The sequence below is a fragment of the Ruditapes philippinarum genome, unplaced genomic scaffold (assembly GCF_026571515.1).
Source record: "Ruditapes philippinarum isolate M1 unplaced genomic scaffold, ASM2657151v2 ctg4252_1_1_1_1, whole genome shotgun sequence".
Classification (NCBI taxonomy): domain Eukaryota; kingdom Metazoa; phylum Mollusca; class Bivalvia; order Venerida; family Veneridae; genus Ruditapes; species Ruditapes philippinarum.
In genome coordinates, this window is record NW_026858509.1 from 222,658 (window position 1) to 237,495 (window position 14,838).

At 30.3% G+C, this 14,838-nt stretch overlaps 1 protein-coding gene across 1 annotated transcript in view; it reads left to right on the forward strand.

Moving 5' to 3' along the window:
• Positions 1-14,838, forward strand: part of LOC132753459 (uncharacterized) — an 80,144-nt gene that overhangs the window by 16,053 nt on the left and 49,253 nt on the right. The window contains exons 7-8 of the mRNA XM_060743941.1: positions 972-1,088; positions 1,979-2,098. Of these exons, the coding sequence (XP_060599924.1) occupies positions 972-1,088; positions 1,979-2,098 (237 nt within the window). The remainder of the gene's footprint in view (positions 1-971; positions 1,089-1,978; positions 2,099-14,838) is intronic.

Genomic DNA, 14,838 nt, shown 5'->3' on the forward strand with positions numbered 1-14,838 from the left:
TAGTTAAATGTTTATAGTGAATAAGATACGTTTGTCTATTTTGTATACTAACTTAAAGTATCACCATTTTGTCATCGAATGTCTGTGTTTATTTTGTAAATGTCAATACGAATATTGTCACTGTGTCTATGTTACACTTTAATCTTAGATTTTAAGCGTGATTTTTGCCGTTTGATGTTTTATTTTTGATTAAGAATTAAATTTGAATTTATGTGTAGTAGTAGAACCAAAGTTGACATATGTATAGGTGAATTGCCTGATGTTATTCAAAACACGTGTAAAGTAAGTACTATAAAGTCACGTATGTGCAGTTTGACTGTGACTGTGAGTGGCCCTACTGTTATATTTTAACATTAAAGTAATCGCAAATTCGAATGGGCTGTTTTAAAATTCGAAGCAGGACAAATCATTACACAAAGTCAGTAGATTTATGATAAATAACACGTTGTCAGTAATTTCTGCCTAATAATTCTTCTTTTCCTTAATTTGCTGGATTTCCGTTTACCAGAATGTGCTGAAGCTTTTGCTTCTATTGTATGTAAAACAAGCGGAATTGTTAAGTAAAAGTCTAACTTTGATAATTTATGTTCTTCATGTGCCCAGCAGAAGTTGCGTTGCTTACAATACAGGATGATTAGTTTAGTTAATTTAAATGGTCATAAAACAAAACAAGCTCTTTACATTATATTACTTTTTCTCCGAAATAATGTTTGCTAAAAAAGGACTACTATGCGCATGATGTTGATTGCATGTCCTTTTGCCGCAAAGCTGCCTCAATGCATACTCTAATCAAATTATGATTTATTATAATAGCTTCTAAAATTTACCACAAATAGTGTTATACATAGCTAAACCCTAAACAGTTCTCAAGTAAATAACGTTTATCATGTTTAACCCGAAACATCACCACTGATATAAAATCAAGTGTTATGTTGAAATATATATAATTATATAAATATTTTTTCTTACAGCATGTGAGTATGCAAACGAAACACGAGAAAATGGAGCAACCTTCAAATCGGAAGATGGGTGCAATGATTGTACGTGCAACAATGGCGAAGTTAGTTGCACAGAAAAAGCTTGCGTTGGTAAGTTTGTATTTATTAAAAATAATACTGCATATGTTTAGTTTAATTTCAAGAGAACAGACTGAACCAAACCGAGCCTGCAACATTTTCAAATTTGCTGTTTTGTGCGTTCTTCGGGAATTGTACTGTACTTTCCTATTTTGATATTTACAAATTTATATGAATTACCTATTATACACATACTATCTTATTGTTGTCAAATTCATTAACATACCCTAGATTATGCATTTTTAAATGTTATCAGAAAAGAATTTTGCTGATAAGTATCTTGGGAAAATACGTAGGTGTGTGCACATTTGTTTGTTCTGTTTTGTATAAGAAAACCATTTTGCTGATAAGCATCTTGGGAAAAATTCAGCCTGCACATTTCTTTTGTGCTCATTTTTCTTATTTGATGTAAATATAATATATTTTTAATCGAGATAGGTATTGCAAAATATAATATTTAGGACATGTGACAAAGTTGCCTTTTTTGGGAGGGAGCGGGCTTTCCTTTCAATAAACTCCTTAATTAAATAAGTGAAATATCTACAGAGTAATTGTTCATTTATGATGTTTTTCAAAGCAAAGTTAAAATAGAGAAAAAAATACTAAAGAAAGCCCAAAACGACAAAATTGAAAATGTAGCAGGCTTGGTTTGATTGAGCCTGTTCGTGAACGGTACTGGAAAGTGCAAGTTACCGTCCACACCCCCTAGCACCGGCTTAAGCAGAATTCAACATTTAAACGAAGCCATCATTATGCAAATTATTCACAAACTTTGAATTGCGTTGCTTTATTTCCATGAAAATTTTGAAGAAACACAAAGCAGGGAAAATCTTCTTTTTTGAAATTTACATGACTACTTTACTTTTTTTCAAACATTGTATTTTATATTTGTTCTCTTTCAGAGCCATGCATAATCGGAGGCAAGACAATACAAAGCGGTGAGTCTTTCGAAGCGGAAGACGGGTGCAATACTTGCACATGCTACAATGGTGATATATCTTGCACCGAAAAGAAATGTGAAGGTAGGTTCACCTTTATTTGAACTAATTCGCCCTTCCCCTGCTCTGCCTTTAGTGCCCCCACCATTTACCCCGTTCGTTGCCAAGTTAATGTCCTGCGTCCCAAATGCGTGTTTTTCTAGTGGTCCTGTGTGGATGGATATGTAAGAGGGGATGGGGAACGAGGGCTGCGTTATGTGAACGTTGTTGTCATTTTGATATCAATCAACTATCAATCTATTTTACCTCTGATCTTTACACTCAATTGAAAATTTCGTTGACTCCTGAGTTGCAATAAAATAATTAAAACATCTGACTGTAAGAAAGTATCAATAACCTTAATATGTTGACGATAATTGTTTTACTTGTTTTACCATATCGTTTTCCATATCGTTTGACCTTAAAGCAAAGCAAGATAAATGTGATTAACGTTAATTAAAACATTAGTGTGAAATCATGATTTTTTCTATGTCTTATACTTGAGTAAACAAATTACATATTTTCTTTACATTTTCATTCTTGAATAATTTTGAACACAAAAATTTAAGTTACAATATTGACACTTCAAATACACCCATTTAAAAACAACAGCATAAACACTTTTGAACTTTACCCTTTCTTTCTATTTTTGTCTAACCGAGGGGCAAAACAAAAGGCCAATGCCAAAGTTTCAAAATTTAACGATAAAATTAGCATGTTCTTTCGCTTTACATTAAGTAGTTTAAAATTGATGAAAGTACTCAAAATAGTGAAAGATTCCGAAAAAATCTAATATGCAAAGCGCAACCACGCTCGTGTCCTGTTTTTTCCCCTCAACTCATCCACTACTCGGTGGATCTCCTTATTTATGATATAGTCACGATATCAGTTTTTCATAAATATGTGATTAAATTAATATTTAGGCGTATCTTGAATCTCTATTCGAATTTTTAATATTCAGTCTTATGCAAAACATATGTATGAAGATAAATGAGCGTTTATGTTAATTAGTCAGTAGACACCACAAAAACTAAAATGAAAAAAGAACTCTTCCTTGATAGCTATATTTTCATTTAGCTTTTATTATTTTTAATGATACTATGCACATTTTTCCATTGTCAAGTTGAAGTGGATTAGATATATATTTCAAAAGGTTGACTATTTTAATGAAACAAAATTGACTCATGTTGTTTAACCCGTGATAATGAAAGTCTAATAATACCTATAGGTAAAAAAAGCATTAGTTTAGTATTTAGTATACATGTGCATGTAGCAAATATAATATATTATTTTCACCTACATATTTTAAACAAACAGTTCTTCATGACAAAAGAGATTGCTATTATAATTATTATAAATGTATATGTTACCATAAGAAATCATTTCGGACATTGAATTAGCATCGGAGAGCGAAATGTATGTCTATAAAAGTAAGACTATTGTAAAGTTATAACATTATCAATCAAAAGCGGATTTCTAATTTCAAATATCGCCATTTTTATGATTAGTTGTTAAATTCTACTTAAACCGGTGCAAGGGGGCGTGGACGGTAACTTTCCATTACGTTCATGAACAGGCTCAACCAAACCAAGCCTGCAACATTTTAAATTTCGCAGTTTTGGGAGTTCTTTAGTGATTATGTTATAAAATATTGAACTTAATAGGTCTGCATATATATTTAAAGGGCTTTTTAAATGTATTTAAATGTATCAACAACTATAGAGTCGGAAATATACTTGATTTTCAAATATATCCTGAATGAAAAGTTAAGGGAGCGCGAATAAATTAAAATGATATTCATGTATTCAGTAACTTATTTACCACGTTAACAATACAAATAGAACACTGTGTGCATTTGATTTCAAATAGCCTGGTCAATATTAATAATTTGTCGTTGTTTACAATTTAAACACAAGCTACATCGAATACTTTAACAACTCTATATATATATATAATATATTCAAACGACTTTTAGAATTGGTTACGTCTATTTTCAACTAATCATAGTACATGTAAACATTTATTTTGCATTGGAACACGTGAACACTAAGATACATGTATACATTTTATTTTCAGTAATATTTTCATATTCACATTTAATAGTCAAAATGAATAAAAAATATTTTTAAGTCTTTTAAAAAATGAATTACAATAAGTTACAATTACATTTTTTAAAGAAAACTTTAAGTCTTCAAAATAATTAGGTTTTTTGTGTTGCATAAGTTTAATGTCAATTCCTGGATCAGATTTTCATAACTTTTATGAAATAATAAATAATTTAACAATGTCTAAAACAACACACAGCATATATGTGTCCAAACTACAAACAAGTGTTTATATGTATTTGGGTTTAGAGGAGGCCTGATGTTCTTATCATGAATACAAAGTCAAGCGTTACTAAGGAAATATTTTAACAAAAGCATTTATATGCAAACTAGTTGAAATTCCTCCCAAAAATACTTAAAGATGCCTAATTATACAAGATATGATATCCAATATTTAAGAATAAATGTTTAACGCGTTTTTTTTTCTCTCAAAAATGTTATTAAGGCAATTTATCAAATGCTGGGTTCTTATGACATACTTTCAATTGTTATGGTAATCATATATATACGTTTACATTAATTTTGGACTTCTTATCTGGTTATCTATGTATCAGACGGCTCTAAATAAAGTTGATATTGACTATAAGGTGGGCGAATAGACTATAAAATGACTAAAAATTGATCTAAAAGCTTGTAATAAAATTCAAAGGGTAATAAAATAGAACAGAAGAGAGCAACAACTTTTTTTCATATATATAAATAATTCACTTTATCAAATATGATACAACAGCGAGTTTCAGTATGTTCTTATACAAATTGTATAATTTTTCTTTGAAAAGCATAAACTGCAATTAGATATAAGTAACTGTATTTCATATTCAATACACACTGTAAAAATATTCATATTATTTTGTTTGATGAATGATATAGATTTTAAAAAAGATGATGATGTTCAATACAACTTCAATTTGCATTGGGAAAAAAAACTTGACCTAAATAATTAATGAAAATGATTGATTTGTAAATTTAACAATTGTAAATCGGTGAAAAATGATAAACTGCAAATGCTTAAAAAACTTGTGTATAAAGCTATTTATCAACTGTATGTTTTTTGCAAAATACAATCAAGAAAATTGTGTATATTTTGATTAGAATGGTGTTTAAATTGCCTTTAATATTAAGAAGAGAAAAAAGATTGTCTTATTGGCCCTTTACCTTTATCACTTACATCTTTTTCTCATTTGTCTCAGCCGGATATATCCAAAATATCAGTTGTATTAGACATTTGAGCCGCGTCACGACAAAACCAACATAATGGGCTTGCGACCAGCATGGATCCAGACCAGCCTGCGCATCCGCGCAGTCTGATCAGGATCCATGCTGTTCGCTATCAGTTTCTGTACTTGTAATAGGGTTGGTAAGCGAACAGCATGGATCCTGATCAGACTGCGCGGACGCGCAGGCTGGTCTGGATTCATGCTGGTCGCAGACGCACTATGTTGGATTTGTCATGGCGCGGCTCATTTATTTATTATATTCTTATAAAGTATGCCTTAAGTGAATTGGTTTATCATGAAAGGTCTGTTATCCCACAATTAATTGTGTTCATTTGATTTGATTATATGTGATAACAAACCACAAACTATTTATGCATGGATTTTGTTGGTAAGTGTAAGATATATAATCTTATACGACATATATTAATAAAGCAGATAATGTATTCATCTAGAACAAAATATTATCATTCATCAGGTAAATGTTCATATACAAAACCTTTTAAAACTGTAACAAAATTTTGTTCAAGAACTATTATATAAAAATATCCAAATTACACATTTCTATTGTTTTATTGAATATTTGAAATACTAATTGAAAGAAAAATGTGCTCATTGTAGATCAATTAACTTTAAAAGGATCAAACAATGTCATTCGATATGAATGATGATAGGTTATATATCAAATAAACCTATATCAGTCTATCAAAAGTGTAGCCATACAATTACAGATCAACTGAATGCTTTTCATCGAGTGTGATATATTACAAGCAAAACTTTTTTTGTTCGTAAATAGTTGATAACTACGGAAGCTTATCAGTGCCTCCACTTATCTAAAAGTTTCACGTCATGTCAACTTGTTTCTTCTCGTTTTGACCAAAAACATTCCATGAAGACGTTATGATTAATACGTAATACATAAAACATTCCATGAAGACGTTATGATAAAATACGTAATAAGTACAAGTTTTTAATCATTGCAAAAAAACTTTGTTGAATTACGTGAGCTATTTGTCAATGCGAGTAACGTCTTTGCGTCTTACTAAATATTTCAGCAAAGTCGTGAAATCAAGAAGTTTCGACAGTTTTTTTGTCGAAGAGACAAAAGCTTCAAGCATATTGAGAAAAAATCAGTTGCAATGCCTAAAAGCTTCTCATCTTTGTCAGTAAATTTTATTGAGAAATGCAAAAACGTCTTATCAATGCGAATAAAAATTAGTCGACTTAGCGCAAAACATCTCACCAACTGTAGGCCCTGATACGCTTCCGTATATCTGTATCCCATTTGTTTTATAATATTGTCTTAATCATATTAAATACATGTTTTAATTGATTTTTGGTAACAAATACATTTGTATGTAGTAGACAAAATAAACATAGTCGATGAATTTGCTATTCTTTTTTTCATATAAGATTGGATTTTAGAAATATCTGAAAAGGGTAAATGGTCAATATAGGGTTACATATCTAATATTAGTATATTTTCTCCTTACTCTTAACTATGTATGATTTATGTTGGCAAAAGGAGTCATTCTATTCTTTGGTTATCATACATGTTTTATATTACAGTGTCTAATTTTGTAACGTGAAAAAACCTGATGTAACAGGATAGCTCTATATTCTAAATATATTAAATTTCTTTTGTAAGACAAAATTGATATAATCTAAATCCGGGTACTTTTTTAACAGTTCATCACGATCAGACACAGATTCATGTTACCTTAAAAGCGAATGTCATTATAATGTTAAAGAACAATTTAATATTCTGTTCAGTAAACAATAAATGCATATTTACCCTTACTACGCTACATATATAAATTGACTCGTCCATTATTTATTCTGGACGAAACCATTCGTCATTTTTAGCGAAATTTTCATAAATATGTACCAACTGAATAGCAAAAAATGCAGACATGATTGGTATACGCTCGTCCCATGAGTAGATTCATTTACAGTCTTTAGGCTTAATTAGATTGTGAAAAGACAATTTTATATGTAATTTCTTTCTTTGTAAAATTTAGAGGAAGGAATATTCTTCGGAAGCAAATATATACACTGGACTAAACAATATTCAAAACTTAATGTTTTAATTCCGATGGGCCCGAACAAAATCATTGCACTAAGATGAAGTACCTCATTCTGAATTTGTTTACAATTATTTAATGAGCACATTTTTAATAAGTATTTCAAATTTTGATAATAACAATGTATCTTTCGGATATTCTTATATACAAAATATCTCTTTTAGTTTTGAATGATTTAGTATGAATATTTATATGATGAATAATAATATTTTGTTTTAAAACAATTTATCATCTGCAATATATAAAGGTATCTTATATCGGATCTTGTTTCTCACACTTGCCAACAACATCCATATTTATTTATTTCATGGTTTGTTGTCACGTATAATACTTAATGCTATCTACATAATCATTTATGGTCTCACAAACCTTCCATTATAGACAAATTCGCGTAAAAAAGAAAAATATAAAATCAATTTTAAAGAGAGAGGAAAAAAGAAGAGAAATTTAATATGAAAAGTATGTGTTTTTTTTGATCGATCAATATAAACCCTTTTTTAAGTTGATAGACAAACTATTGGTTTGAACATAGAAACTAATGAAAATAAACTTTTTAAGAAGTTCAATATTTTTACGACGTTTTCTTATATATTTGTATCATATTACGAAAATAAGCGATAAGTGATTTGTTCAATATCCAAACAAATTTTTCGCATAATTAAATAAGTTTTCATGTTTACTGAACTTTCATTGTTGACATTCATATTGGTAAGAGTCCACCCTATAATCAAACATTTTGTATTTAAACAGCACAGTCCACCCTCCCTGCTAAAGAAATATTGTTATATGACGACCTTTAAAACGAGCACAATTACACATTTGAGAAAAAGTGGCGAAAAGTGATATGTCCATTGAAATAAATTGCTTAACACAGGTTTTATGAATTTGCATAGTCCGCTGCTGTTGATTTCTGTTCAGATGTATAACAAATCAAATTAATCTAAAGCACTTTTCGTCTAATCTGTTTCTACTTTGGTAGAAAAGCGCATGCACAATGTTAACTAGCTAAATCATGCCTTTAACGGAAAGAAACTAATATTAATAGCATTAGTTTTGAGTGATTTCATTGTAAGAGAACCCTATCATATGACAAGGGGTTTTCAAAAACTTCATAAGCTACCTTTAATGATTTAAATGATTTAGTTCATAACACAATAGGAGCAGTAAAAACTAGATGCACTGGAAATTGCCATGCAGTTAGAACATGTTATTTCACACCATTATATCTCTACATCAATGATGACTTCAAGAGAGAGAGTTCTGCATTTACATGTTACAATCCAACAATCGAGTTCCGACTATGATTGATGGCGTTTATAGTTGAAGAACAGCTCCTTTTTGTGCTTTACGAAATACTAACAGGGTGGAAGTCTTGACAATATGACCAGTATAAAGACCTAGTTACTTTTTGGAGAGATGACTTTAATGTTTTTCAGTTGAAAATTTCTATTACTTCTTTACAATTGACATATCTAAAGTTAACTTAAACTTTTCAACATCGCATAAATCATCAGCTTTATGTCCACCCATGATTAACTTAATAAAACTTTAAACATGCCTTTATATGCAAATATTATCAACATAAAATGACTTATCTGAAATCAGTAACACGATCTGATCCATCTCATAAAGCATCACTTACGTATTTTAATATTTTACCTATCAGATAGTTGTATTTGCATGTATTTTTTTAATGAGGTTAGTTACCCAAATCCACCTACGAAAGTTTACCTTCAACTTGTCCTAAAATCATGTTATGATTATAATATTTCACACATGCTGTGAGGATGATATCGGAATGTCTTTTGAAGTTTGTTCATACGTAGTTAATACTATTACAAGTGTTTATGAAAAAAAGTTAATTTGATGCATATTAGCACAACAAAATGTAAAGTATGTTAAGCTGGGGAAAAACACTTTATTTTCTTTTTGACCGACCTTCGTATATGACGCAAAGTCGAAATGTTGTTGCCAAATAACTTAGAAATTGATTCAAACAAATCAACATGTTTCATGCAATGGTTTGTAAATAACTATAAAAGAATCAATGTTTGCCAGCCAATCAAAATCACCTAATTAAGGCGTTTATTGTTTTTAAATTAATTTTGTTCTTTAAACTTAAACATTTTCGCGACATTATATAAAATTATTAGTGTCATATTTTCCTACAACCCCCAACCCCCCATCCCAGTATCATACTGCTAATTCAAGTTTCCTTCAAAAATCTGATGTTCAATTTATTTGGAGATATCGCCTCTCTCCAGAATGTGTATACCTATCCCAATAGAGTATACAAGAAGATGTTGGAAATATTCTTTTCGAAATTTGTCACACTATATCCATATGTATATAATTTACAAAGGAAATCATGTTTTTCTTTTTTTTTCTTCTTTTTTTAAAGTACTTGTGCGTTGAAAATCCCCTTTCTGCACTCGTACCATGTACATGTACTTATTTCTTCGCCAAGCTTCGATTCTTTTATTGCAAGTTATTTACAAACCTTGCACGACATATACTGATTTGCTAGAATCAATTAATGCATCCGTGCATTAAATTATAACTAATAGCTTGTCTGCAAAGTTTCCGTAACTATCAAATAGTTTTAAAAAAGCATGACCTAGATGCTTTAATAACCACCATTCATCATAAATATAAAATATAAAATTACGTTCATGTCTGAACTTAATGTTATACGGATCATGTTACCGTACCATTCAGTCAATAGAACAAATTATTATAAAATCAAATGTAAAAGAAGGAGGTCCTTCACGGCTGGATAGCTATGAAATGATCTTAACAAAACCTATGTTCGTGTTAAAAGTTAGGACTTCATTTAAAGAGGGGAGCTTACATATGACTTGCGACTTTTAGACAGAGTGCACTACCTATGAAAGGGGATGACCGAATTATTTTTTTATTCAAAGGCCAAGTGTTGAATAATACATTTTTCTTATATGCTTCTTAATTATATTTTTTCTTTACCGTCCATGACATTTGAGTATTTTTGTAATAAATACGTTAATCTTTGCAACAGCTTAAAGACGTTATACATTCTGTTTTTTTTTTAAGAAGAGCAAGGGATTATGTCCAGCAGTATTGCAAAACCAGATTGTCCAAGATATGTTAGCTCAGGCGACTGGAACATTGAACTCTTTCAATAATCCGTAATATTTGAGCCGCGTTATGACAAAACCAACATAATGGGTTTGCGACCAGCATGGATCCAGACCAGCCTGCGCATCCGCGCAGTCTGGTCAGGATAGATGCTGTTCGCTTACAAATCCTATAACAAGTAGAGAAACTGATAGCGAACAGCATGGATCCTGATCAGACTGCGCGGATGCGCAGGCTGGTTTAGATCCATGCTGGTCGCAAACCCACTATGTTGGTTTTGTCGTAACACGGCTCATTTAACTTTCTACCAACGTCGACGTCTTGTATACACGTTTACGTCATTTTCTATGTCAACCGAAGCAGTTAGTAAAAGCGAATGAATAGAATTCACAATCTTAACGTTATCTTATAAATACAATTTGGGACATAATATTAATATTGTATTATGTCCAGATATAATACTATGATACATACATGTATGTATATACACTATGTATTCTGACACTAAATTCGAAAATATATTATGACCAACTATTGTAATATATATCTTATATATTATTTCAAAAGGTACCAGAATGACAGACTTCGTGACAATAAAATAGATCAGTTTTTATATGAGACTTGGTTTAATCTTTAATGTGAAAATAACGAGGTATGATGACAAATAAAATAAACGATATTTTACGATTATATTTGAAAAATGGGGAAGTACCTGACGTTGTTTAATACTTTAACTGTTACCCACGCTGCATATTTTAAATGAACTAGTCCATCTTTTAATCTGGACAAAACTATTCATAAATGTAGGGAACATTTAAAATAAGTGTACTGGCTTAATAGCAATCAGTCCACATCATTGGTCGCAATGGTAGATTCAGTTGCCGCCGTCAGAGAAAACGTTAAGAACAGAAAGGTTCCAATCGTCGTTATTCGTGCAAGCACAAACCTTTGAACGCTTGCGACCAATTTTGTAAGAACGCAAGAATATGTATTTTCAGAATGCAAGAGTTTTTTTCCAATACTGAAATAAAGAAAAAAAGTACATTTATTTGTAGTTGTTGGTGAAAAGTGTGGTTTGTTCAGGCTTCTATAGGTGTACCCCCGTGTAACCTTGGTAATTTTGTGACATAGATTTACTATTGACAATCAGAGTAAGGTGAATGCGTATAATCAGATATGGTATAAACCGAATTTGATTGACACGAAAAGAAAAATGTTAACTTGAAGCAATGTACTTTTAAATCACTAAACTACATCTGTGCTCAAAAGAACCAAAAGGTGTAAATTAAACTAAATTTAAATGACTTTATCAACGCCTATTTTTCACCAATAATAATGGTGGATAGAGTTACATTTGTATGTTTCAAACATGACAAATTATCTTTATCAAAATTTATGCCAGTTTCTTAAACTACTCTTATACAATAACTGGACAGAACAATTGTCTGAAACGTTATGATGGTACAATAATATTGAACATATTGCTTTGTTGGACAATATCGACGTTTGTATAATCTACATATTAAACACCTTCTGCAAGTTGCTAAGGGTTTAAACTATCAACAGCCGCTGTTTAGTTTAGTGTAGCGGTCATATTTCATCTTATTGCCACTACGGGATAATTGTTTATAAGAAAATTACTATTGAAGATTGACTACTGCTTAAGTCGGTGCTAGGGTACGCATGTTTATCTCTTTCATGACCAGACCCAATCAAGCGAGTCTGCAGTTTTCACCATTTCATTTTTGTCCTTATTGTTCTCTCGGGCTCTCTCCTTTTCCTGATCGTTTTTATACTTTCAAGAAAGCAATATTGCAGAATTTAATTATGTTATTATTCTAGCTGCCTAAAATTATATAACCTTACAACCGGTGATATTTGGTCATATAACCTGTCAACATATCCCTTGATAAAAATAGGTGAAATTCAGGAATGCTGCAAATTGAGCGTTTTAATGTTTTCCACACCATTTTATTAAACCTATTTCAATAGATAATTCATGGATTTTACAATATGCACTAATTTTTGACATCTATAAGTTAAAAAAACGCCATCATTTCCATTATTAGCTTGTCAATTTACATTTCAATCTTGTTATTAAATCACAACGCATGGTTAAACTCTGAAATTGAAATATATTAATTTTCGGTATCACGTATTTACATGTAATGATATGTAAATAACATTTTTTTCTATAACAACCTCTTTCATAAATTTCATTTTATGTTCTTTTCGCGTCGGTGTTAATGTGATATTATTTGCGATTTGAATATTTACTTAAACAGAACATGCAATGTTTTGCGGGATAAAAAATCCTATATTTTTGTAATAATTAGTATAATTACGTTGCAATCTTGATTTTTTTCCGACCAAAGCCCGGTCTGTTTTCAGTTTGACTTCCTGTAAAATTTACAGGAAAGAACTGAATATAAGAAGATTTTTCATTGGTCATTTTTAAATTACAAAATGAAAGCTGGGAATCTCATTGGCCATTCATAAATAAAATGTAAATGATAGTTCTTGTCATTCAAAGATAGTTCTAAACTAAAATGTAAAGAACAGTTATTGCCATTATAAAATAAAATGTAAGGATATTTAAAAATGAAATATACATGATAGTTCTTTAACTTTCAAAATAAATTGCTCAGATATTTAAGTTCTCTTTAACAATACTTCTTTTTATTTTCAGTTTATTTAATGTAAGAACTTACTGGGTTTATTTTACACAAGATGTGAGTTTCAAATTTTGTCAAATAATAACGTGTTAGTTTATGATGTTCAATAAATGTCTACTATATATATATGATTATTGATGTGCTCAATTGATATAATGTTTATATTTTTTTATATATATTTTTGCATATTAATCAAGTATTTTAAAGATAATTGCCTTGCCGACTGCGTAGATGTTGGTATCAGAAATTGAGTTAACTTACCGAAAAAACGACAGAAACACCTATATACAGAAGTGTTTCATTTTTCGAGATTAATAAACATACAAGAAATAATTATGTCATTGTTATGCAAGCTATGCTAACATTCTATATGATTTTGTATGGAAAACTAAGATCTAACATATACAAGTTAACAAGTTTTACTTCGGCCGAGTATCTTTTTTTTTAATTATCCTTAAAGGAGATAATCAGTTTCAATGGATTAATCCGGAAGTTGCAGATTCGATTCCCTGTTCCTCAACTGGTTCCACAACTAAAAAATAACTAATTGGAGAGGACACTCATATGCCTTTATAGCTTTCTGTCCAGTTCCAATATTTATTGGGCAAATATTGTTCCACATGCAAGATATAAATATATCGAATATGTTTAAACCAAATAACTAATTGTCTTTCTGACTTTAGACTAAGATTTACAAAACGAACGTCCAATGTATCGGTGCTCTATACCAGAAAAGTCAATTAATCAGGCCGCCTCTGGAAAAGAGGGACTGCTGTATTCATACACGGCATTTTCAGGGGCATCCCAGACAAAGACAACCGAAAAGCGACAATAAATAAACCGAAAGAAAAGAAGAAAAAGGTTCAAATAACGACGAGTAATGATAATTGATTGACGAAATAAACCAAGTTATAACAACCACATGATGGTGTTTTTACCTTAATAATATAATGTAGTCATATTTAAATCTTTCAAATTACCAATCTTTGTTTTAAACTGATTTCTTTTATTATTTCATACTTGTAAAGAATCTTTTTTTTTGTGAAATGAGGATGTAACATATTTTATGGCTGGAGCTACTTGTACACTATATACATATGTATCAAAATTACACTTTTCTGATAGAAATTCTTCAGAACAAATTAAAATTAAAACGAATAAATATAACAAAGTGAAAAATTATAATCTAAAAAATCAAAATTATCATTTTACAAGCTGTTTTTTTACTGTTTTTTTTATATCTCAAACATAACCATATTTTTAAATTAAAGGTAAGGACAAGTAGTTCGGACGGCCGTTAAATCATCGGTTTTGTAATGGTGTAAAAAAAATCAAGAAAAGTACTTTATATAGTACACAAAATTTCAAATGATAGCTCCCCCACATGATTTGAATTATTTTAATAGTCCATTTAATAGTTATCGCTTATTTACAATGGCGCAATTCATTGACTACAAAAATGCAAACATATCCTGGGAACATTTGAAATTTAATCTTACAAATGTAAAGAAATGCCATATCTTCAACGGTCTCATTTTAAAGTTGCTTTACCCATTTAGACATGAAAAAAATGTCAGGGAAACGCCTACACAG